General features: G+C 37.4%; 1 protein-coding gene across 1 annotated transcript in view; it reads right to left on the bottom strand.

Moving 5' to 3' along the window:
- The window catches only part of COL19A1 (collagen type XIX alpha 1 chain), a 203,633-nt gene that overhangs the window by 61,741 nt on the left and 114,937 nt on the right, over positions 1 to 26,955 (bottom strand). The window contains exons 15-17 of the mRNA XM_054062421.1: positions 24,137 to 24,190; positions 9,144 to 9,197; positions 892 to 945 (exon numbers count right to left, since the gene is read on the bottom strand). Coding sequence (XP_053918396.1) covers positions 892 to 945; positions 9,144 to 9,197; positions 24,137 to 24,190 — 162 coding nt within the window. The remainder of the gene's footprint in view (positions 1 to 891; positions 946 to 9,143; positions 9,198 to 24,136; positions 24,191 to 26,955) is intronic.

Here is a 26,955-nt window from a genome sequence, read left to right as displayed (position 1 = left end):
CAGTGTCTGTTACAAGAGAAAACTACCCTGAATTCACCTGTTCTTTATAGCTATACATTTCAGTACCAAAAGAGATGGATGTCTTCCAGGTTTGACCTGCATGGCTTAAGGCAGGAAGCACACAGTAACATCTGCATTAAGCAAATACTCCTGTAATAGTGCTTCATCAGTCTTTGAATGAAATAAGATTTTCTATTCAGATCGGTTCACTTTGGCACCAATTAAGAAAACTTGCACAACCTTGGAATCACGATGCTTAACAATGGCAGATACTAACACTGCTTAAACGATTTGAAAATATGTGTGGTATGAATTTAAAAGCTCTTTCACGTATAACATTGTCTTCCGCAATTTTAACTTCTTTTTTCTATTAAGTTCCTGTAGCTGCAGAAGGTTCTATAACTGAGACAATATTTTTATTAGTCTGTAATAAAAACATAAGGGCAATTCTCATGGATTGCTAGCAGATCTTTTAAAATTATGCCTCCTTGTCTTTCTATTCGACTCTTACGATCATGACAGAGTAAGCCAAGAAAGAAGAACTATCAAGTATGGTTTAGAGCAATTAGCTTTGGAAATGGCGAGCTGGTGCTTTGTGCTAAAAGTTAAGTGGTCCACCCACCTCCTTTTTGAGTTATACCAGGCAAAAATATGTGAATAGAAGATGGATGGGAAGCAAGACATATGGCAGCAAGACAGATGACACAGGAGGTATGTGACTGGAGCTTGTACTGAGCCTATATAGGGTTGCAGAAAAGAGAAAGGGGAGGACCTACCTTTTGGACAAATCTGGAAAGCGGTTCACGGGGATCAAAACTGTGGTCATTTCTACCTTAGATACATACTTAGCCAAAACCCTAGACATACAGACACTATATCCAACCTCCATACCTCATTATAATGCTTGTTCAATGAATCCAGAATTCCTTTTAATCCAGAAGGACCCTAGATGGAAAAACATGCATCAGAAGGTCATTTAAATTTAACTAATGCTTTGTTTACATACACGTATTCAAAGAACATGTAAAAGGATTAATTTTATAAATTATTTTCTGCAATTTCACTATATCTTTTTTTCTCAGGCACAGAGGAGAAACAGTCAGTTTTTAAGTTCTTGAGTTTCGAAAACTGACAACTTCTCTTGAGTGAATCAGTCTGTCAGAGAAGGCAGAGGTGACATCCATATCAACTTTAATACTAATCCCTTCCAGTATGAGCAGTATTTTCGCTCTGCAACATTTTAGAACCCTTTCCATTAACTCAAAGTACAGGTTTTGATGTAGAAAAAGCTCCTAGCGTGAATAAAGAGCTAGATTTTTAATTTAGAGTACAGAAAGTGAAGTCAAGGAATGCCAGAATTCTCCAAAAGACTAACATCCTAGCTTTATTGGCATTGCAAGTTTATACTTATACATACACCTTTCTGAAAGAATTTCAAGAACAGAGAAACAGATTTGTGGAAGCAGTGTAGTTCAACTCTTATAAATAATAGCTCTCACAAGTAAGGGAACTCCTGACTATGGCTAGAAGGTCAACTGATCTTGTTACAAAGCTGAAACTTAAAAGTATTTCTGTTTCCACAGAAGCACAATTCTCGTGGTGGTATAGATGAGTGTTGGTTTACAAATAATGATCTTTATGACAATAATATTAGGTCTTCACAGATATAAATATGTATTGAATGAGTTTAAAAGCATTTTTGGGGGGACAATAAGTAAGAAGAAGGAAAAATCACTACGCATGAACCATGCTTTTGTTGCATCACCAGAACATGGTAAGAACATGGAACCTCACAGCCACAATCGATGAAGACTAAAGGCAGCTTTTCTTCACTAATGCAAAATTCTGCATAATTTCTCTTAATACATTTGGAGCAGGGCAGCAGAGACCATAGACAACTTCAAAACAAGAGCCTCCAGGAGGGTTATTCTCCAGGAAGGTCACTTTTTTGAATATGTACGATGCTTGCGTCTCTAGCTGGGAGCAATGGCTGATTCCTAAGTCCCAGTGGCAGGCTATGCTGACGAACAATTATTAAAAGCTTAAGAATTACCACACTGTAATGTAATTGCATAAAAAGTTAGACACCAGCCTGGTGATTGATATTGATTTTGATATTGATTGATTATGCCACAGCTACTTTGAGGATGCACACCCTGAGGGTGGTATCATTTGGCCCCTATGTAATCATATTTTGAAGCGTTCTGACAAAGCATTTAAATGAGGTAGGTCATGATTTGCATTCCGACAGCAAAGTCTTCTCCAGCAAGATGCATCTGCTCTGTAGGAGTGCAGAGAATGGCAAATGTGCCAAGCTTTCCTACATGTATAAGATTATTCTGTAAAATCCTGACAGATCTCCTTACCAGTAAAGGTAGTTCCCTTGAGGTATTGAACTTCAAAAAATGAGAAACAGAACCATGATTTTAATTAACCAAACAGACTGCTACTTCCTCGGGGAGAAATAATTCAATCTGATGGAAACTAACTAATAAAAGAGTGGCAATCGCACACTTCCCATGGAGTCTGAAGATATAAAAAAAACTAATTTGGCTTTACCATTTTCCTAAAGTCAAATAGGCAAAAGTTACTGAAATTGATGGGTAAGTCAGAGCTTGGCAGAGCATCATTGAAGCACACCAGAACAAGAAAGGCATGTTCTGAGACATCACCATGGAATTAGGAAATGCGATTCGATGTATTTTACTGTGATTACATGGTTGCAGAAAGACCGTGCTTATATATTATATATATTTGGGGACATTAGGAAGATTTAGAAGTTACATGAAACATTACTGCTGCCGAACTCTTTGTTACCCTCAATACTGGAAGAGATACAAGGCCATAAATTTTTCCATACATTTGATTTTGGAAGTGAATTGTGACTTCAAATTTACACTGAAAAATAAGATAAGTATAGGCATGATGTTCTGACTGAGATGCTCACTGAACTCTGACTTCTACAGTGAGAAGCAGAATTTTTACTTCTATATCCATATTAAAGATAGCAATCTGGAATTGCGACCGAACTGTGCTGTGTACTATAGATGTCTCAATTTCAACTATGTAATCATGCAGTGTCAAATCCTTGAACCCAGAATCCTTGCAGGATTCTGTAAACCTGCAAGCAATCAAAGATAAGAATTTATTCTCCCTTCCTGTTTGCCACCATATTGTTTCTTCTATTGCTTTTCCACAAATGAAACTGCTGCAACCTCACAACCCAGGAAAGATTGAATGATGTGTCTGCCACCAACTCTGATCTCTCAGATATTATTTGTACATCAAATTAATAGTTTTTGACAAAAAGGAAAGCCTTTGTACATGTCACAGTTTTGAAAATCAGACATATAACCTCAAAAATCCCCAGAACTATCTCTGGACTATGGCAGTAAAGAGGAACCTACAGTATCTGAGTTGTGTTGTTGACTATGCTACAGCCTTTGTATTACTAGAGGTAAATCAAATCTCTGTTTTAGTCCTTCCATTTTCAAAAAATCAATATAAATTTAATAATTTTATCTTTCCATCATTCTTTCCAAAATTATATGATTGAAACGAGTGTACAACATTGGAAAACACTTTTATTCAATGGTGTCTTCCTAGACTCTAGGCTCTTTCTTCCTTTCCATGCTGTTTCTCTCCACTACTATAGCTGCATAATATACTCTCTGAAGTATCTACCATCAAAAAGAAAAAGAACCAGTAGTATTGGTTTGGAAGTGGAGAAGCGATTAAAACTAACAGGAGCTGAAGAATTATTGTACAGACAGTTTCTAGCTGTTGAAGGAGAACTTTGCACATCTGCCACTTTGGATGTTTTTCAGACTTGCTGCTTTCCAAAAACCAGTGGAAAGCTCACTTGAGCGGGGTTTCCTTTTTCTTTTTTAATACCAAGTTGTGTAATTGAGAGAACTGAAGCACACAGAGAGTATAACTGCATGAATAAGAAAAGGACTGAAAATGTGTCCTGATTGTTTTCCAAAATCACAAACATGTTTCAGATGTTATTTTTATAGACAAGGCAGGAATAGAAACACAGGTGCTTAAGAGGAAATAGCTCCAAACTGTGAGATTACTTGAGTTTAGAATACATTTTTCTCCTTTAACTTCTATAGCTCATCTGTGTTTCTGTAAAGATGAGACTGCTGAAAAAGTCTACCCAGTCTCACAGTCCATGCAGTAAAACGTAAAGTAAATGGCACTGGTTGCATCTCAAGCACAGGCCATTTCAGAGAACACAGCACTGCAAGTGACTCAGTGTAATCACTTTATCCATCTATTCCAGACTGCCCATTAAAGTAGAAAACTGTTTTTTCAGGTTACTGCAATGTAAAAAACCCACAGGAGTTGTTAGTGTAGATGTGCGACATTGTATAACTATTCCAAAGAGAAAATGGAAAGAAAGATGAAGGCATGATGTCAGCCACAATAAAATACATGAAATAAATTTCATTTTTATACAGATTTAACACATAGAAACAAACAATATGATCGACTCTTGCCAGCCATTCCCATCCTGCCATGTAAGCATTTCCAATATTCTTCTAAGAAGCAGTTGAAAGTCCAGGAACACCAGAAACGCTACTGTCAATTTTCACTTATCATTGCTTTAATTTTCTGTTTATTGTAATTAACTGATAACATTCATTCACTTTCAAAATATTAGTAGACGAATGACAGTATTTCCTGAGGCAGAGGAAATGAGATTTCCAAGGCAAACTGCTGCTATTTAAGATAACTAGTTTGGTGGCACTGACATACACATTGAGTAACAAAAGACCAAAAGTGTATGGAATAAATGAAGAAATTCAAGTAGCCTGTGAACTTTTCCACTGCTTCACATGCAACACAAACAAACAAAAAAAATGAAGCCCTATTTTAATTTGAGACTTTAAGGAGTAACATAAAGCTAAACTTCCAAGGAAGAATTGTGAAGACAAAAGTTATGAAGTTCAGCCCCCTGTGAAGGTAAATGATGAACTGAATGATGAGCATCAAGAACTATAGCAACTGTCTAATAAATCAATACTGGCTGCAGTAACTTTGGGCAAGTTGGTAGAAAATAGCAGGTTTAAAAGAATGAACAATTGTGATTACAATTCACTAGCATGTGATTTAACAGACCCAAAGTTTTTTTTCCTGCTCTGCCACAGACAGCTTCTTGGACAAGACAGCACTTGGCCAGATCAGGCAGCCCCCATGTTTCCTACCTTTAAAAACCAGTGCTGATAGCACTTCCCTTCTGCCCAAGTGCAACACTGGGCAGAGGTCATACTCAGACTCAGCCCAAAACCCACTCTTATGCTGGTGGTTGTCTGTAGCTCAACTCTAGCTTGGCACTTTGTTTTTTATCTTAAAAACAATCTGATGCCGCACTAAAATGCAAACTATTGAGAAATGCAATTCTTCCAGTTATAACAGTTCCGGCAGAGACAGAGAGAACTGGGACAGAAAAGATAAATTTAACACTCAGTGGAGGAACCAGTAAAATTCCTTTTTCTGTCTGCTAGCCTTCTTTGTGAATAGAAATATCCAGCTGCTGATTTGAGTAAAAGTAAACATAAAGAACAAACAAAGAAAACAAAACAAACCTCAACCCCAAAACATCCCACAAATGACCATAACATATAAAACAGCACCAGAGATCATGCAGCTATTTTCTAAGCAGTATAAAGAGGAAAATAAATGATCTTCTGTTAGAATTCCACACAAAACCAAGCAGGTAGCAGTTGTTCGGTCAGATCAAAATACCATACTTACAACCTCATGGAATCCTACAACAACAGTATTTCTTTTTGTATCAATAAATCAGCGTTTCCATTTTAGTGAACAGCCACGCAAACAGGATAACAGCATTTGAAAGAGACAACATCTCTTTCTAAAGACTTTAGAAGAAAATGCAAGCAAGAAAATGTATGAAATCCATGTGATTATTCTGATTTCACAATCCTAATATCCAGAATGCTTCTGAGATTCAAATGAACAGCATAATTAACAGAAACTTTAAACTGCTCACCAGACTCTTGAAGGGATGAAAAGATAAAAAGGGATGAAAGGATAAAAAAGCACTAGAGGGAGCTGCTGTTCTACTTAACTTGTGTGGATTCCTTGTTTTCAGCGTAAATTGTTACCCGCTGGAGTGAGAGAAGTGTGAGCTAACATCTCAGCTCTCCAGTATTGAAATAACACAACAGCACTCAAAGACAACAACAGCAAGGACGAAAAGCATGAATTCTGAACCAGAAGGGAATAACATAAGACTTTTACAGTCTATAATATTTAATAAACCTTAAATAAAATACTCACAGGATGATCATCACTCAGGCACGCTTAAAGAAATAGTTCTTATAACCCATCAATAAAAATCCTCATTGTCTCCTTGCCTTTTGCGACAGGATTTGCTCCAAAGGGAAAAATGACACAAAATAAAGAATACCTGGAGGAAGCTGCATAGCGAGTCTCACTTTAACTGAGTAATTTCAGCATCACTTGGCAATAGATCTGAATTTCTGATACCGATACAATTTTTTAACTAAGGATGTGCAGATGATGTTAAGGGACTAGAAACTCACTATAAACAAAAATCTTACTGAAAAAAATCCCTTGGGGGATTGAAAAAATTGAAAAAATTACCTTGGGGGGGGAAAGATGAGGTATTAAAAGGGTTAGAAAAGTCAGATTAGAGACAGGTATATAATGAAAATCTTAAATACTGCCACGCCACAAGGTGGTAAAAATTTATAATTTCCATATACTGAAACTCACATCACCTAGTAGTGTTCATTTGATTGCCCTTTTGACAGCTCAGAATGTGGTCTCAGAATCCCTCCCTACGCACAGGTTTTTAGGACTGTGCTTTATACCAAATCCCCTGAGTATTGTATCCTATTCACTGACTTTTCCTCAAGGAGGCAGAGCTTTCCTTCTCACAGTTTTTTTCGGTTGTTACTGAACACCTGGCTGTTCTCCTAATATCTAAATTAAGTACTTAACATCATGACATAAACTGATAAATAAATTAAGTAACTGTATTAATTTCAGACACACAGCGTGTACTGTAGCTACCGTAACAATTAACGACTGAATCTTCTTTTCCTCAAATGTAAATTTCACATTCTTCCAAAACATCAACCGAACACCAAACCTGAAATTTCTGGAGAGTCTAATTTTCCCACATTCTGTCAATCTCTTAAGCATTTTGTACCCTGTATAAGCCAAACCTATCTCACCAACCACCCTGCAGGTATGATAGTTCTGTTACACTTTGGAAAGGCCAAAGTAAAGGCTAACGACATAACCATGTGCCTGAGGAAGCTGCCAGTACTCACTACTAGAAGAGAAGGGGTAAATGGAAGCACAGTGTAGCAAAATTTCACATGGTTTGAGCATTGAAAAAGAGAGGAGAAACAATGGATCATATTAAAGTGGTTTTGGTACGTACACACTGTGGCACTTTAAACATGAGGTTACTGTCAACGTACATTATCAGGCATTACTGCTTTTAGAGTATGCTTTTTCTATGGGTTATATTCTTATTCTTGGAAAAGGAACACAAGATGCTTGTGTAGCCGTACCTAAAGCGAGGACAGGACCAAGACAGTTATGTCAGAAACAAGTACTTTTAACCAATAAAGAAAGCCATAACTGCTTGAGAAATGCTTTTTTGATACGTAGCACTAGGCTACAGTACCCATGCAGAACTACTCATACAGATTCCACGCGGACAAAGTTGAGCTTTCCATTTGCTGTAAGAAATCTGAAATAGGTCTGTGTAACAAAAGTATAATTTAGCTTCCACTCCAGATTTCTGGTATGTCTGTCAAGTATCATACATCTTCACAAGCCTGATCCGCCAGCAAATCTATGATGGCAGAAATCTGTAATGGTGAAACAGCTTTTTATTGGCTCAGAAAAAGCTAAGTAAGTTACATCTAACATTGACCTCTACCACGGTTTGCTTTCTTTTTCTTTTAAAGGTTATTTTGGCATTTGTCTTGATATAACTATACATGGGAGAGAAGAGAGGGAGAGAGGAATTAAGTATTCAGTTTCATGCAGGATCAATAAACCCCATCATCAACTCCTCTTTCCAAGCACATCTTGCAAGGAAAAATATTTATAAAATTTATGCAGTTTTGGTTTTAGATGAGTGTAAATGATATGTATTTCATTTTAGTTATTGTACTTCATGCAGAAGTACATTCTTCTCTTTTCTACAAGTATGATGAGTTTTCCCTTGCAGTAAGGTTGAAGCATACGAATCAAATGTTCTGACGCACAAACTACTAGCCTCTACCTATTTCAAATAAACAGAAAGGAATTATGAAATCCTTGCTTGATGTTAAGAATGTAAAGCAGTAGAAGTTTTCTTAGCCTACAGGCAAATAGCTGTATTATATTTGTGCACGACAGAATTTTTATAATACAAAATATAGGGAATTTTACAAATATGAAAAAGCCTTCTTCTACCAAAGGAGGGCTGTGTTCATTCTAGGCTTATACACATTATTTCAAATTTGAAGTCAGGCATGGATGTATCTCAAAAAAAAAAAAAAATTAAAAAAAAAAATCCCAAATGTCTTAGATCTAAGCTAAACCTTTTAGTTCCTCATATTACAAATCCTTTCATAGAGCCATGTATTTCTTAATCTTTTTAATTCTTCAGTAAACTCATTTGAACTACAGCTGAGTGCTCATTCCAGTGCTGGGTATAATCCTCCCCACCATTCAGGCAGTTGGCACATGCTTCACACAGTCCTTCATCTTTCAAATTACCCCTCCGAGACAGAAATTATCCCATCTTCTACAGAGCATCACGCATTTTGCAGAGTGAATGAATGCACAGTATTCACATTTAGCATATGTGGCCAATCTTTCTTTGAAATGCCAGACAATTTCTGCTTCTCCCTCTGAAGTCTGCATCTTTTTCTTTCCCTCCTGTGCACTCTCTTGTGTTTATGGACTCGATCCTTTCATGTCTGCTGTATCAGAAGGTGAGCAATAGGAGCTGTTTGATGCAGCAGAGTACACACAGATCAATTGTTTTCAACTACAATTACGATCAGGTAACCTACTATAAAAATGCTAACAAAGTTCCAGGATACAGTGAAAATTTCCCATTCCCCTCATTAGTTACTCACAGGAGGTCCTGGTGGCCCTGGTTTTCCTGGGAGGCCTGGTTTCCCTCTTCTTCCCTGGAAACAAAATAGAACAGACATGCTATGGCTAGTGACTGATTAGGAATAAGAACTTTGTTTAAGAACATATTTACTGCCTTGTTTATTAGCAAAAACTTCAAAACCTATCCAAAATGAATACTCTATATCAGTCACTGAAAACTACCTAATTTCCGTACTTTTAAGTTTGCTTTTAATAATTATTTGCATCACTGTAACATTTACTGTCACGTTTTAAAGCTCTGTCTCAAATCTGAGTGTACATTGCTAGGGATACTCACAGAGTATGCTGATGAACTGTAAAGAAATGTTATTTTATCTGAAAATATCAGAGCTTGGGATGTTAAACTGAGATGCACCTTGACTTGCACAGTACGTAAATATGTGCAATATAACCCAATTGACACACATACTCCTCCAGGATGTGATAACAAGCAGAAAAGCTAAGAGATTTATTTGCAAACACAATTCACCTTCATTGTGCAATTACTACTATCTGTGTATACAAGCACATGCAAAAACATTTGCATTAAAACTTAAAATCCATAAAAGTCTATTTAAGTTAACCAGGAGACTTTCCACTTGAATTCTAAAAAACATGCACATGTAACTATAAAAAATTTTTAGTGCAGAGTTCAATTGAACAACTGCTGTTTTCAGATACGCTTTTTTAAGGAAGATAACAAAAAAAATGGAAGTAATTTACAGTAATTTGCATCTTTATTGCCAATCTGAAATCTGATCCATATTTTTTAGAAACAACAACTAAGAACAACTAATATCTAGGTGCGAATGCAGAAAAAAAGAAGTAGTATATCCATGAAGACTGAATTTTTCCCTTGTAAATTAACAAAAAGCACGAGGGGGATACCCTGGTGAAAACCTGGCTTAAGAAGTTAAAAAATTACAGTGCTTGCTAACAGCTCAGAGGTAACACATAAGCTATGGTTCCTACTTCTAAGCCTGCTTCAGCATCTTATTAAATGATGATCTCACAAAAACTGCAGAAGTAATGTAAGGAATAGCAAGTGAAATCTCAGCTTCACTCTTTACAGGTGAGAGTCCTGATCTCAGAAAACCACTCTTATGCTCTGCCTCTCATTAATCTTGATCTATGCTGAGGAGAAAAAAGATGGTGACAATAAGGGTGGAAAATCTCTCCTCCTCACACCCTGCAGATTAATAGGGTAACCTCCAGCCTAGAGGTCAAAGGCTCTCTCGAGAAGAAGAGGGAGGGATTTGGAGCCCTTCAAGCTGAAGAAAGAACCAAACAGGGGTTGTGTTTTACCCACTAGGCTGTGCCATGTAATATGCACACTGCCACCACGGTTTTAAGAAGGTTCTTGATCAGTCAGTGTGTTTTAAGGGCAGTGTGAAAAAAAAAAAACCCCACGAAGCCTCAGCATATTTGGAGTGCCAGATTCCTGGGTCTTAACTAGCTGAGACATATGTTATGTGCTGAGCTGTTTAATCCCAACAGTACTCGCACGTGCAGGGCTGTAACTGGGGCAGCTCAGGGTGAATTTTCAGAACCAAAATACAGTACTATTTGCCTACAGGGTCCAAGGCTATACCGCTCTTAACCACTCACTCCCCAGCATGTCCTTTTCTGTGCTGGAACACTGTCCATGCAGCCCTGAGATGAGAGAGAGCTGGGAATTCATCCAGACAAAGGATAGACCACAAAAAAAAAAAAAAAAAGAAAAAAAAAGAGCTGTTTTTAACTTTGATCAATTCTTTGATTCAGTTCACTGGGCAACCAAGTAGTTTGCCTGCTCTGATAGAGGGCACAGCACCAGGAAAGAAACACATGGGCAAGAAAAGGGGAGCTGTTGTTATTTATATCTAGACTTGTGGACTAATCTCCACTTCAGAAATAGAGATGGCAACTAATGTTTCCAGACTTTTATGAAAAACAGTAAACTTGCCTTAGAAAGTATGAAAACCAGATTGAGAGGTAATGATGTAAGTGATAAACAAATATAAACTGCTTCATACTTTTAAAATAGTTCCTCTGAGTTATAACGATCTATACTGTTGACTTCTTGAAGCACCTTCCTTTTCCTGTTTGGACTTATTTAAAGTATCCTGAGGATGACACTTAAAATCACAGCAGTCTAAACAAAGTATCAAGGAAGTGTCAAGGGGAAGAAGGCAGGGCTTTGACTGGCAGGCACAACTGTGAACGAGGTGTTAATTACAGAGGAAAACGGGGAATATGTTGGGAAGGCAATTTTATCTCTACCTAAAAGATGAGCTAACGTGATTTATGACATACTGAGAAGTCAAAACTTGAGAAACTTTCTGAAAAATCAGTTATCAAAAAATAAAAATTGGGAGTACTTATCTTTCACTGTCATTTATCACTTACAGGAACACTTACCCAGTGAAACACAGAAGAAAAACTTGCCCTACTTTTTATCCAATCATTATATTATTTGTCATTATACTATGAGTCGTATGTACAAAAAACCTGCAAAACAATCACACAGACCGATATGAAGTATCAGCTTTTTCTAGAGAAACAGAAGTCCCCTTTTTTTTCCCTACAAGCACCCTTCTAAACTGTCTGATATTTTCATTTTAACACAGAAATAGGTAAAAGGCTTCTACCTTTCAGCAATGCCTTTCAGATACAGATATTTAAACATCAAGGATACCCACAGCTCATTCTACTTGCCAACACTTCTGCTTCTCCATGACTTCTCAGTATCAGTATACAAGAAACAGTAAGTACCTAGTACAGTAAGAATGCGAGTAGAGAAAAATAGTTTATGTTTTTCTTTAGGATAATTAAAACAATTAGAAGAATATTTTTGATAAGCCCATTATGGCCTTGCCTTGAGCAGACCATGAGCTAGACTATGACTAAATATTTACAGTTTGATTCTGAGGCTTCCTTTTGGCAAGAAAGCAGGCATGAAAAACATCTCTTTGCCCTCTCTGGTTTGTAGAATGGGCTTAGCTGAGAGCCACAGTTCCCATTTCCTGCTCAGAAGGAGGTCTTGGCAGTCTTGGCAGCCCTGTGAGACCTGTGCTCGCTGCTGTACCACTGTGCATGGGCAGGCAGGTGGCACAGGAGGCCCAGTACCTTTATTCAGTTGAGTTCACTAAGCAAATACTAAGGTTATAAAACCACTCAAAATATACATTAATGTTCTAGGCATCACGCGCTTCCTTTAAATAACTAAATAAAAAAATGCAATACCACCTACACTAACTTAAAAAAGATAAGTGGTGTCAAGAAGTTGCCTAATGCTGCTTAGAATGAAGATAAGAAAACCAAGGCAGTAGCTGGTTATTTCCTTTGTGCTGCATGTATTTTTGTTGGCAATCAACGTGATAAGAAGTTGTCTAAATGTTACTGATACTGTATCCTGTCCCCCCTGACTCATGAAATGCCTGTCCTCAACTTAGTTGGACAGTCAACTACATTCCTCTTCTCCACGGGACAAACTTCAGCTGTGATACATACATTCAAAAAAACCTGCTTGGTCAGGGGCAAAAAAGATAAAATATTAAAAATAATATAAATGAGAAATTATATGTGTCAGCAAACCATAGCTGAGTACGTAGCTGAAGTACGTGGTCAACCATACTCTTTATTTCTCTCTTCCTTTACTATTTTGGTTTATCAAAATTACTGGACAAACTTTGCCTTACATTAGATGGAAAGCTGCTCAGAAGAGAGGCTCTGGGCATCCTTCTATAAGCTTGTGCTCTGGTTGGGACTGCTGCCCCCGGGCAGAGCTGCAGGTCCAACACACAATGCAAGAACTTAAAATCTACATGGTAACCCCTTGCTCTATCATGTTGCATGCATCTATTCATAGATCTCTAACTATAGAAGAGCAAGATCGTTAATCCTAAGGGCTAAAAATACAATGCAGATTATTTTAAGATAAAACTGAGCAGAGTTATGTAGGAACGCTGACGTGATTTATGGAATTAATAATGTAAAGAACCACACTTCAGGACAAATGGAAAAGTCCTTAGAATAAATCCATGTGAATGTTCAAGGGAAACCACTAATTAGCAGTTCCTGAAACACACCACCACATTTCAAAACAGGAACCAGTTCTAGAGAAAGCAGGAAGCTGGGCTTTAAAGTCTTAACTACTGTAGTTATTATGCAAGATTAATGAAGCTTACATAACTCATTTGCCAAGCTAAATTAAGATTCTCTTGAATAATCCTCAAAACAAGACTGACAAAGGGACAGATATAGTCAAAGCAGAAGGCAGGCAGAAAGTAAAGACCCTTGTCTCAGGGTGCCCAACCCATGACACCCCACCAGCCCCTCGAGCACTCTATGCAGCCATGTGAGTGGAGCTCTGCACAGTTAAGAGACTGTTTCTCCAGATGCCCAAAGCTGTGACCAAGCAGCCAGACAATTCCCAGTGCCCGTGCCAACCCAGGGTATAGGCTTTCCTTTGTCTCAGTCCTCAAAGCTGGTATACCAAGTCCATTTGAACCTCCTAGCTTTCCCTCTCTGTCTGTAGCCACAACCTGGTGCTCCTGGTGGCTCACCTGGAGCTTGCAGAGCTTTGAGCAGATCGAACCAGGGGAATCCCAGCCCAGTCCAGAGCTGGTGACCATCCTCTACTCCATTGCTAAACCAGAAAAATCTTGCTAGGCTGCCATTTTAGGGGAATGAAAGCAGACATCACATGGCAGTATCAGTAAGAAAACCAGTTAAAGAGCTAATTGGAAACAGAAGATTAGAACTAATTACAAAAATCAGTGCAATCACCCATCCAGCACAGTTACTCAACAGTGGGCATTTACCAATCACCTGTGGGACAGGAAAACGTTCTCCAGGATCCCAATCAACTGACAGTTTACAAAGTGAAAATTACACATTTATGATAAATGCTCAATACAAATAGAATCATAGAATAGTTAGGATTGGTAGGGACCTTAAAGATCATCTAGTTCCAACACCCCTGCTGTGGGCAGGGACATCCCACTAGATCAGGCTGCCCAAGGCCCATCCAACCTGGTCTTGAACACCTCCAGGGATGGGGCAGCCACAACCTTCCTAGGCAACCTGTGCCAGTGCCTCACCACTTCCATGGTGAAGAAATTCTTCCTAATGTCCAGTCTAAATCTGCCCCTCTCCAGTTTATACCTGTTCCCCCTCATCCTATCCCCACAAGCCTTTATGAATAACCCCTCTCCAGCTTTCCTGCAGCCCCTTCAGGTACTGGAAGGTCGCTGTAAGATCTCCTCTGAACTTTCTCTTCTCCAGGCTGAACAACCCCAACTCTCTCAGCCTGTCTTTGTATGGAAGGTGCTCCAGCCCTCCAATCATCTTTGTAGCCCTCCTCTGGACACATTCCAACAGCTCCATATCCTTCTTATGTTGAAGATTCCAGAACTGGACACGATACTCTAGATGAGGTCTCACAAGAGAGGAATAGAGGGGCAGAATCCCTTCTCCTACCCTGCTGGCCACGCTGCTTTTGATGCAGCCCAGGACACGGTTGGCCGCCTGGGCTGTGAGCGCACATTGACGGCTCATGTCGAGCTTCTCATCGACCAGCACCTCCAATATAGAATAATATTCTTCATGCATTTAGTCAAAAAGTTGCTAATATTTAAAGAGGGCTGTGTTCTATATATTTTTTTTTCTAAACTGAAAATCCCTCTTGCAGTCAATAAAACCTTTTTAGATTTAGTAATTCAGCATTACGACTTGAATGTACAAGTCCTTCTTCAATCCTATTATCCTTGTCCTTGAGGATGTATTATGGTAACCAGTGTATTACAAATTAACCTCTGTATTAAATGTTACACCTGAATAAACTCACAGGAAATCAGGCCAGAAGACAAGAAATTAAGCCGGTGTCACAAAACCAGTGAAAGCTTGTACCTCATATCCCACTAAACCCTTTCATAGTAATAAGTCTCACAGAAGAATAGAGCATACAGACCCTAATACCCTGTGCTGGAAGATAAGTCACTAGGGAGCTCTACGCTAATGCAGAAGCATTCCTGCACTGAACCTTGGCTTTCTAGCTTTAGGAATGATTTCCAATAACCTCTATTTTCTTCACTACTGTAATAATAAAGTGCTAAGAGATAGCACCGAGCCAGACTATATAATACCATTCACATCTGTTTAACAAACATAAAACCCCCCTTAAACAGGCATAGCAGTGCCAAGAAGTGAAAAGCCACAACCAATTTTGTCAAGTCTCTGCACAAAATCATCACAATTTTTCAAGTGTATCACAAGTGTATTTTGAATAAAAAAAAAAAATCACTTGTAGAAATATTTTTCAATGACATTTACATATTTTTATAATTGATTTTTTTTATTTTTATAATGAATATTTTTAATTATTAGAAATAATTTCCTATTCTCTCATGTTACTATGCCTTTTGCTAAGAGATGTTAAAAGAAATATCAATAATGGACTGTTCAGAAGGGAGCCTGAAAATTGTAAATGGAATAATTTCTGACATTCCATTAAAAGTTAGATTTTAATTTCTTCAATGGAAAATAACAAAGAAATCTAAAAAATGATAAACCTATTTTCTAATTGTCTCTAAAACTGTAAATTACAACCTCTTCCATCCTGTTTTTAAATGCCGAAGTGGGAAAATATTCTTTGTTTTTTCAAGCTGTATCCTGCCTTACTGGTTATTTACTTTGCTTTTAAGGTAGAAATATTCTGGTAGGAAAACTAGAAACTATCTCTCTCTATTACATTAACCATTTTAAGTCCATTAAACACCTAAGTGAAGGAACTTGGAGCACCTCAACTTAAAGACAGACTGGAGATTTACACATTTAAAAATGACTTACATCAAAGTCCAGGAGGACTGAGAAGATTAAAAGAGATTCCAAAACTCCAGAGCTTTAGCTGTGAAAAATACTGTTTGCTCTCTGCCAGGAGCCTGACCTACTATGTAGTAATTATCATTGCCCTGTAAAGCTTGTTTTACAATTGGTTGAGTACAACATTTACTCACTGAACTAGAAAACAAATTATGTCAAAGAAATATTTAAATTCTATAAACCAGATAAATGCAACCTGAATTTAAATGAATTTTAATGTCACACTAAATTATTTTAAGAAAAGCTAACAGCTTCCTCCCCATTTATTTTAGGAAGATTTTTCACTGTGTCTTAATAATTTTATTTGTGCTTCCTTAGAAAAACTTGTAATCTCACAGATTAAACTGATTATTCATACAAGGAAAATGTTGCAATTTCATGAAGTCTCTCCAAACACATAATTTTAGTGAAATCAATGCTGAAATGAAGTATATGTCAATCCAAAGGACTCTCAATGTTGAGGTGTTTAATTTATTACTAAGATAATGCTAAAATAACCTCCTCTTAAGTGAAGTATTTGGTATTATAAACACAAGAATTAGAAATTACGAAGTAGGTTCAAAAATATTTACTGCAAGACACCTGCAACTCTGTAAGAGATACAGATTTAAGAACATGGCTGTGGTACCATGGAAAGATTTGTAAACATTTGACCTGAAATCGTTACAGAAGCCAGGGAAACCACCAAGATGGAGAATCAGTCTGTTTAGATGCACATGAAAGGTTTAAAAAAATCCTATTAATCCATAAAAAAAGAAGTTGTTGGCTGTTATGCTGAGAACTAGCTAGAGCTATTTAAATAAAAACTACAGAACTCTCTGGGTTGGATGGGACCTCCTGAGATCATCTAGCACAATCCCCCTCCTCAAGTAGGATCAGCTGTCCAGGGCTGTGTCTACTTGACTTTTGAATAGCTCCACAGATGAAGACTCCACAATCTCTCTCAGGGCAACCTGTATCAGTATTTGACCGATAAAAAAATTGTTTTCTTGTGTTCAGATGGAATTTCCTATTTTTTAGTTCGAGCCAATTGTGTCTTGTCCTGTCACTGCTACTACCAAGGGAAGTCTGGCTCCCTCTTCTTTGTTCCCTCACACCAGGTATTTATACACACTGATAAGATGCCCCTTAAGACTTCTTTTCTCAAGATTGAGGAATACTAGCTCTCTCAGCCTCTCCTTTTATGAAAGATGCTCTAGTCCCTTTAATTTGCTCTATGGCTTTGTTCTAGGCTCACTTCAGTAAATCCATATCCTTCTTGATGTGGTCTCACCAGAGCCATGCAAAGGAGAAGGATATCTACTCCTGATCTGCTGGCAATGCTCTTCCAAATGCAGCCAAGGATACTGTTGGCCTTTTTTTTTGCCACTAGGATGCGTTGCTGACTCATGGTCTGCTTGCTGTCCAGAAGGTTCTTTTCACAAAGTTTCTTCTCAGACAGTTTGCTTGCAGTGTATACTGAAGCCTAGGGTTACTGCTCCTTAGATGCCGGGTTTCATCTTCTCCTTGTTGAACTTAATGTGCTTCCTCTTGCCCCAGTTCTCTGCTAGGTTCTTGGTCTATTGTCCAGCTCTTTAATGAAGATGCCCGACTCCAGTATTGAGCCCTGGGGTATACCACTAGTGACGTGTGTCCAACTGGACTTTGTGCCACTGTTTGCAGCCCTCCAGGTCCAGATTTTCAACTGGTTTTCAATCCACTTCACGGTCTACTTATCTAACCTGTACTTTGTCAGTTTGTCTATAGAACTGATAAGATGAAGTTATGATAGATAGTGTCAAAGCCTTTGTTAAAGTTGAGGTCAACAACATCCACTACTCGTCTCTCATCCACCAAGCTAGTCACCTCATTGCTGAAGGCAAGGTAGTTGGTCAAGCATGATTTCCCCTTCATAAATCCATGTAGACTATCCCAATCATCTTCTTGTCCTTCATGTGATAGGCAACTGTTTCCAGGAGGATTTCCTGCATCGCATTCTCAGGGAGTGAAGTGAGGGTGATTGGTCTGTAGTTCCTCTGATCTTCAGTCTTGAAGACAGAAGTGATATTTGCTCTCTTGCACTCTTCAGGAAGCTCTCCTTGTCACTGTGACCACTCAAAGATAATCAAGAGCTGCCTTACAATGACATCAGCCAGTTGCCTCTGCACATGAAGCTACCTGAGTGTAAGAGTCCAACAGCAAACAGTTACTTGAGCAGCGTGCCTACTTCAGGTCCTGTGACTATCATATTTCAGGATGCATACGCTGGTCAGACAAAGTTTGCTGGCTTCTTCTTTGTCTCTTTCTGTACAAACTGCTGTGCACAGTGCTGCACATCTCTTGCCCGCTTCTCTTATGGCTGCACGAACTGCTGCAACAGCTGACTGCTACATAGTCCTCTTCCTGGCATGGGCTAAAAGAGTGCTCAACCCTAACCAGGGGTCAGCTGGAGCAAAGGCTGCAGATACCCTTCCATCAAGAACAGGTGATGGGGTTGGTAAGAAGGTGCTAGAGCTACCTCGTCTGACAGCAACAGGCACCCTCAGTTTCCTCAGAAGTTTCCCCAGAAGTGCCCAAATCCCAGGAAAAAGTGCCCAGAAGGTCAAGAAGGCATGAAGAAAGCCTCAAAGAACCAGAAAATGCTGCACAAACTGCTGTGTGTGTTAGCTGTGTGCTGAGCCTGGCTGTTCCGTAGGCTAACCCAGATTGAAAAATGACCATTTATAGATGTCACAGTATAGCTATCTAACAAAGTGGGTTTGATGCTCTGCATGAAGAGAATTTTTGGAATTAATAAAAATATTATGTCAAAAAATTAAATCATTTTCATAAAAAATAAGATTTATAAAACATTAATCAAGTTCAGGGAAAATCCCTGGTAAAAAACTGGCTTAATTTCCAAAACTATTGGAATTATACTTCAGAAATACAAACTTCACTTCCTTGCATTTCACATAATAAGGGCAGAGTCTGGAAAACTCCATGCACTTCATAAGTAACAGAAATTTTTAAGAAAGTACAGCAAAATTATTTGAAGACTTTAGAAAATTCTTTACACGGTGAGATGAAGGACTTTAGTTGATTTTTCTCAAAAAAAAAAATAGTAGGAATGGTGATGTCATTACAGAGAAAAAACTCTAAATATCTCTTTAACGTAAAGCAGACATTAAAAAAAAATCCAGTTGCTGGAGGCTTAAGCTATACGCCCAAGTGCGAAATAAAAAGCACATTTTGAAACGTGGGATTGACAAAAACTGGAACAAAAATATAATGGAGACTTATGAAGTCTCAATTGTTGGTGTCTTTCAAGTGGAAACTGTACTTCTGTGAAAGATACACTTAACTAAAGCACAGGGATATTGAGAATAATAATAAAGTCCTGCATAACTCACAAAAGATGGCATAGTGTTCCGCTGTGGTTTACACGCCACACAATGCTAGCTTAGCACCCAATCCTTCTATTTTCTATTGATCAGTAATACTGGACCAGGGACTTTTCTGAGTAACATCTAATTACCTCCTGAAGCTCCTGATGTCATTCTGAGCACTGGCATAATAGTATCAAGTTGCTGCAGCAGTAACACATTGCTCTGAATGCCTGAAGCTAACAGGCGCTAAAAACTATGTATGAAAGTAATACAGAATAACGCAGCATTTGTCATGTGGGAATGAGGAAAAGGGGATGAGTAGCTGTGTCTGCTGGCCCACTTCTCTCAGGAACCAGAATGAAAAGCAGTGGCTCTCACTTAGCAAGGCCTCACGTTTAACGTAAAACACTTTGTTAAAGATAACAAAACTAAGAAATCATACTAGGCACCTGTGGCAGAGCAAAGAGAAATACTGGTCTTTTTGTAAGAACAGCGAAGGCTTGATGACTGTTTGCAGCCAAAGGAAAGCACAATGCTGGCTAGCACACAAGTAGAAGCGGGTACCATGACAACAGGAGAAACATAAGGGCAGTATGTACTCATACAAAATTTAACTAAGTTCACTCAAGAGATTGTCACAACAAAAAAACCATTTAAATCAATATCCTATGTGTCTCAGGTTGGTTGAAGAATCAGAAAGAGAGTTCACTGTATGGTCTCTGGATATGGCTGGATCACATACCTACTACATCTTCTACCATAACCATTATTTTCCTCTTCTAACATCTTAAATAAAGATGTATAATGAATCACTGAGTATCCTTTTTTTTTTTTTTTTTTTGGTAGAGCTACAACAAATGCTAAGCAGTATCTTTTGAGTAGATACAGAAAGACAGTAGTAAACAAAGCCAATTGCTTCACCTGACCTCACAACTCTTCCTCCTTTTTTTATTGCTCTGCAGAGGAAACAATCTCTCTACGTCTGAAGATCATTATTTGTACTACCTCTTCCTCATGAAGGTTGCTCTCTTCTCTGGCATAAGCCAGCTGCATGCAGAATGAGAACACATAACAATGGAGAAGAGAGGAACAGGTGTCACAGTAAGTGGAGAAAGAATGGGAACTATCATGTTTACTTGCATAAACATAACAAATACACTTGCTAAATGCTAGACTAATAATGTGTTTGTTTATTCAGAAAAGAAATACTTACGCATTTTGCTACTAACACCAGTATGAAAGAAGCAATATGCATAAGAATCCACTTCTTATTTATCATTGCACTAGTTCTTCTCCATGACTGCACTACATCAAATCTTTAGTGAGTTTGGAATTTCTCTTAAGTAAAGCCAAAAATCAGAACATGCATCCTGATACAGGATTCTTTAATGCTGCACAGATCTAATCAAAGAGTTTACAGGGTTTTGCCTCTCTCATTCTGAATGATGTCCCTACAGCACATTTCTGTAAACATATCACACTTACCATATGCTGTTTTCCGCAAACTCTTTCATAATTTGGGATATCTGGAAAGCATTCAGGGAGACCAACTCTGACAGGAGATGTTTCACACACTTTCTGACATTAAGTTCGATGGCTGACTTATTTGCGTATCGTTGCTCAAACATGAAAGAACCTAACCTGTTCTTTGACGTGGGAGCAAGATTATATCCCAGCACAATCCTATAGTGGTCACACATCTGATCACCAAGCCACAGAAAATGACATATTTATTAATTTTATAAGCACGTGTTGGATCAAGTGATACCATCTAAGTCTATCTACACTGTACCCACTAGACAAAAGCTGTTACCACTTTATTTGAAATAATGTATTGATCCCCCTTTGCTCTTGAAATAAATAACCTGCAGTAATCATCTAATTCACTTGCATTATAAATTTGTGCTTGTAAGACAATTTCATATATATGTCAATAAGTATATTAAGGTTGGCATAACTTTGAACTAAAAATCTAAAATTCAGTTAATCTTTATGTTTATTATGACTACATAATGATATATAATTGTAGTTACCCTACTTCCATAATAATTATTATATGTCTTATTACTATGTAGTTTTTGATGCAGTTTATTCCTGTGAATTGAAAGAAATACTACTACCCAAACCTATTCCTGCTAATAGGAGCACATTTGTCCTAGTTCCCTCTATAGCAAACAAAGGGAGATGAGTGCCTACTCTGGGACAGGATCCCACATTTGGTATTTCTTAGTAGTTCTAATATTAATAAATGCCCACTTAAACCACTCCGAAAATGAAAATGCAAGGCTCAGGCCAGCTCAAATAAGGAAGAAACCCACTGGCATGGCTTTTTTACTTCCCTTTCTCAATTTGTACTGTCGCTTACCAAAGTCACCAGTTCTAACATAAGCCTTCCACACATTTCTTTGAGTTTTTGACAATACCAGCATTATTACTATTTTCCCTCAGTTTCTTTATCTTGCTTTGATGTGTGTTGAGAGTTCTTGAACTTCCTTAATGATTCTCATCTCAACTCCTTATTAATCTAATGCTAATTTTCAAAAGTTGAACATTTAAAAATGCTGCTTAGGTAAGTGGGAGTTAAAACTTGAAATGTAACAAGTACAATTCGAATGGAAAGTTTTAAAAAAAATCAGGTTCTCAAAGCATGGCATCCAAATGGAACAGATATTTTGAAATGCTCTGAAGTAGGTTTTTTTCCTAATATGTTATAATTCCGGTAAATCTCAGTTACATACATCATTCAATATTATAATTTAATATTGAATTACAGCCCACAATAAAACCAATAACTTCATATAACGTGAAAGATTCGGAGGATCTGCTGGAAGCAGAACAGAGGAACATGGCATCTATAATTATATAAAAAGAGAATATTTAATAGCTGTTAGATGTTCACTGCCCTGTTTGTCATTAAGCAGAACAGAGATCTTGTTACAAACAGTATGTTATTGGGTAATTAAATGTATTGGAAATGCAAATGCACATGGGAGCTGAATTAAGATTGCAAACTATGTTATTAATACTTGGGTGGATGTGGCCAGCAGAAAGAGTATTGTCAGCATCTCACTGGCAGAAAGATAAAGACAGATGCTGAGGCTCTACAGTCTGCTGTTCTCATTGTTCGGCTCAAGACAACTGTGTGCATGGCTGAGATTATAATACAAAGAGTGTTCTGCTTTTTATAAATTTTGGAGTGAGGCAGCAATTCAATTTTGCGTGCAAATAGGAAATGTCCACGATGAATGTATCAAACTCTTAGTTCTCACTGCAAAATGGAAAACAAAAGTTATTTCCAAATTCATTTATCTACCATCATATATAATACAGTGTGTTAACTGCATCTTTCCTTTAGATAATTAAGAAGTTGAGAGAGTGATGTCTCTAAAATACACCCACATCTGTAACTGTTCCTAAAGGAGAACTAATAAAACGTGTATTTCTGCAGATCAATACTCCATAGAAAACCACTCCAAAATATGCTAAAACTGTATCTCCATAGTTTTTCAGTACCCTGGATATTTAACTGCATAACAGTAAGAGTCATAATATTTATGAAATCCCTAATAGCATGTTATTATGCTATTAAATTTGTTTTAATAGCATAATCTCCAGGTAACTTTTGATTCTTCCTTACTACACTGAATTCCTTACTCGTTTTTCAGAACGAGTTCTCAATTCTTACTGTGAAAGTTAAATAACTTCAGCTTTCAAATTTTCACATTCAACTTATATGAAATTTAGCACTGTTTTTATAACTTAAAAAACAGTATAAAACACAGCTTAGGGACCTAGACACTATCACTCATTTTGTTCAAGAGCTGGTCTTCTCTTACTATTAGTACTATTACTAATTATTACTGGAACTATTGAACTGGCCTTTAATAATTCACTGTGGTTGACTAAGATCAGTGACGAGGGATACTAAATCCTTCCACTTCAGATAATTTAACTGAGACACTAAATATCAAGAAGCCTAAACAAACTAAGAATTATTGAGAGTCCCAGCTTCAAACCATAAACTGGATATAATTTATTTCATAAAAATATTGAAGTGGTTGAGTCTGAAGAGCCTCCCAAATTTTCAGGAGCAGACTAGATGATAAATCTCAATATGGAATTATTTCTTGCAATACCACAATCATAAGCATTTGGTATCTGTTCTACTGAACTACTAAACTCAGTAAGTCAGGGAAAACAAAAACTTGACACAGAAACCAGTCAGTCAGTTACTTCACTATATTAAAAAGCTGAACAACCAAATGTTTACTTCATCTCTCCGATAATCTCTCCCTGCATCCTTTACTGTATTTCTCTCCTTTGTATAGATATGTTAGGCTCTTGCGTAACGGCATCTACAACAAAATCTGTGTCACTAATACCATCTTCTGTTAATTTTCCAGATAATGACCCTAAATTAACATTATTATATATATCCTAGTGGTAGTAAGGTACAGGCTACCCCCACAATAAAATGAAAATTTATGAGCAAGTTTCATATTCTTTTACTTAAAATTACAGCAGAAACATGTTGCACGAATAACAAAATCTACATCTGTGCTGCCAGTTATTAAAACATTTTCAATTGCTGAAATTGTTAAATCTCTTTCAACTGAAAAGAAACCTCAAATGTCAAAGTTCAGTTTGTCATCAGCATGCTTCATACTCAGCTGCTACCTTTCCTTTTTTTATTACTGCTTAGAAAGAATTCACACATCAAAGTCAGTTAGCAACTTCACCAGTTGTTCACTGAGTTTACTCACTCTTTGACCTTCTTTGCCAGGTGGACCTTGGGGACCCTCCAGCCCTGGCAAGCCCTGAAAACACAAACATTAAACAAATATAATATTCAGTTTATTTTCAACCTCTATTATTCTACAGAAATAAGACTAAGCCAAAGAGCTAAATGTCAAGGCAAAGCATTTATTTCTATTAATAAAAATATGTTATTCTTAATAGCTACTTTTAGGAAAATGTTATATTTGTGTGCAAGGAAAAAAAATGCAGACAATGAATATTAATCATTCCTATTCCTATAAAGGCTGAATCATCTGGAAATGAAGAGGTAAGTCAGCACTACTTAAGCACAGTTATATTTAACTGCAGTTTTGTATGAAAAGTGATTTATCTTGTGAAGTATAGATGACACAAGGAAAAAAACCCAAAAGTTTAATTGAATGAATGGGAACTTACTCTACAAGTAAAATTCAAATATAGCCACTGAAAGGGGAGGGGAAAGGAAGGGAGGAGAGGGAAAGGGGACTAAATATAGCAGAAGGCCTTATGCTCACTGTATTGTATGAACCATCCCAGTGGAGTTCCCTCTGTGTCCCTGGTTTGGCGTCTCAAAACCCTTCAGAGCCACTTCTCTCTCACCCTCTCCCCTGATCAGGCACAGGAACTTTCGGTGTCTTGAATATACCCTCAACTTCCTGAGCCTTCCTCATGAATTCAGTGCAGGGATTTGCCTTTGCATTCAGAATCACAGACTATTTCAGAGGCGCTGGGGCTTTCATGTTATATCTGATTATATATTCATAAAGCCTTCAAATAATAGTCACCTCTTGCTTTATAAGCCACCTTGGAACACAATTTTTTAAAAAAACTACTTTGAGCAAACTATCCAAATTCCATTATAGCAACATTTCATTACAGCAACAAGAAATATGAAATGAGTTTTGATGTAATCAGCAAAGAGCACTGATTAGTAATGATGTAATCAGCAAAGAGCACTGAACAGTTCTACTTTGTATAATTTAAAAAAGTCTTTAATATAATACTACATATACTTAGAGTATCACAAAAATAAAGAACATATGTATAGTTTGTTTGAAACTTATGTTTAGAGGTTGAAATAGTAAAACATTAAATTCTTAACCATTTAAATTGCTCAGACACAGGTATTTTTTCATCTTGAGTTATATTTCGGGTCAAATTCTGAACTCCTTATTTAGAGTCAATTATGTATATTAATTGCCCCAATAAGAGTAAATGAAGACCACTTATGAATCATGCTTTTAAAAAGTGTCCAGATTTCCAGAAATGAACTTTAAAAGTTGTCTGATGATCTCTAATCCCATGATAGACTTGAGAAAGTAAGCGGGCAAGCCACAGCTGTTAACTCATATATATTCCACTGATATTTTAAGTTGATTAGAATGAAGTCTGACTTCAATTTTAAATAAAAGTAGTAATTTCAAGAGTTTTTCTATTCCTATTGTTTCTTTATTTTCAATCATTAAAGCTGGAAGAGTACTTCAGACACTATTTCATTATAGCATACTTCTCCTTTCACTTTAGTTTGTAACGTAAACAAGGTAAGTTTTAGGATCTTTTACACAACTAATGCACACAATTTTCATCTTTCCCAAATGTTTATAAAACTAGAAAACACATAACAATGTAGCGCATAGCAAATAGATCACAGTAAGTTGATTACAGTGCAGTTATGCAGTTTATATCACAGAAATCAATAATGCAGTATGTGACTGAACTCTGTAAACGTTCTCTTCTTTTTCCTCATGGTAACTTGGACAGACAGCATTCTCTGCAGATTTTCAACTGTTGGCAATATTCTACTTTTGTAAAGAAATCCTGGGAATTCAGGATGAGGTGGAGTTTTGTTAATATTTCATTTCTAGTGACAACTTTTCACAGGGGAATGAGATGGAAACCTGCAACGTCTGTTCTATGGAGGAGGAAATATTTAGCCTCACATATCTCTACAATAAGGCTCCAAGGGGACAAGAATTACACAAGAATGTAACTGCAAAATAATGATAATTAATAGCCAACATTTTTGTCCTAGAACTACTTTTATTCTTTTTCTTCTCTCTACAACATTATTGTCAAGAAAAAGGAACCAGATAAGGAGGTTTATCTTCGAGGAAAGGGAGGAGAGCAGCTTACAATTGGTAACTAGGCAGGGAGGACTACCCCGTACAAGGAGCCACATCCTGACATTGAAACTGAGGTAAAAGTTCACAATAGCTTCAGTGGGATCTTCGGTTTAAAAAGTGATAGGACAATATGGGCCATGTTAACTAACACAGCCCTAAAGCTATAATAACTTGGCAGCAGTAATGACTTAGCAATGCTATCCCTGTTTAGTGTTCACTGAACAAGATCCTGGAAAAACAGCTGAAGAAGAAACCTGCAGGAAGAATGAAAAAGAAAACTTTTCGACAGTAAAATCTCTCTAAAGGGACAAATTAAACATCCCCTGTTAAACTCTTGTAAAACTTCACAAGGAACGTAACAGTTTAGCACAGAAAAGAAGTACCTAATTGTGGGAAGGTAGACCCAAGTATCGACTTAGGTCTTATCCCTATTTAACTTCTGCAGATCTCATTAGGTTCTCCACTCTGTCAAATCACTGAAGGCACATCAGGTAGCAGATCACACTAAAGAAGCTCACCACCACACACACCCAGGGGCAGAACAGAGACTTAATATATACATGTGGTCTCACGCAATATGCTGTCAGTTGCATTGAAAATGTTTGTGCCAGAAGGCAATCTATTTTACACGTATGCTCTCTCCAGGTAAACAACATCCAAAACAATTAAAATGATTCATTATG

The sequence above is a fragment of the Cuculus canorus genome, chromosome 3 (assembly GCF_017976375.1).
Source record: "Cuculus canorus isolate bCucCan1 chromosome 3, bCucCan1.pri, whole genome shotgun sequence".
NCBI classification, from domain to species: Eukaryota; Metazoa; Chordata; class Aves; order Cuculiformes; family Cuculidae; genus Cuculus; species Cuculus canorus.
This window is presented reverse-complemented; position numbering and strand designations above follow the sequence as displayed.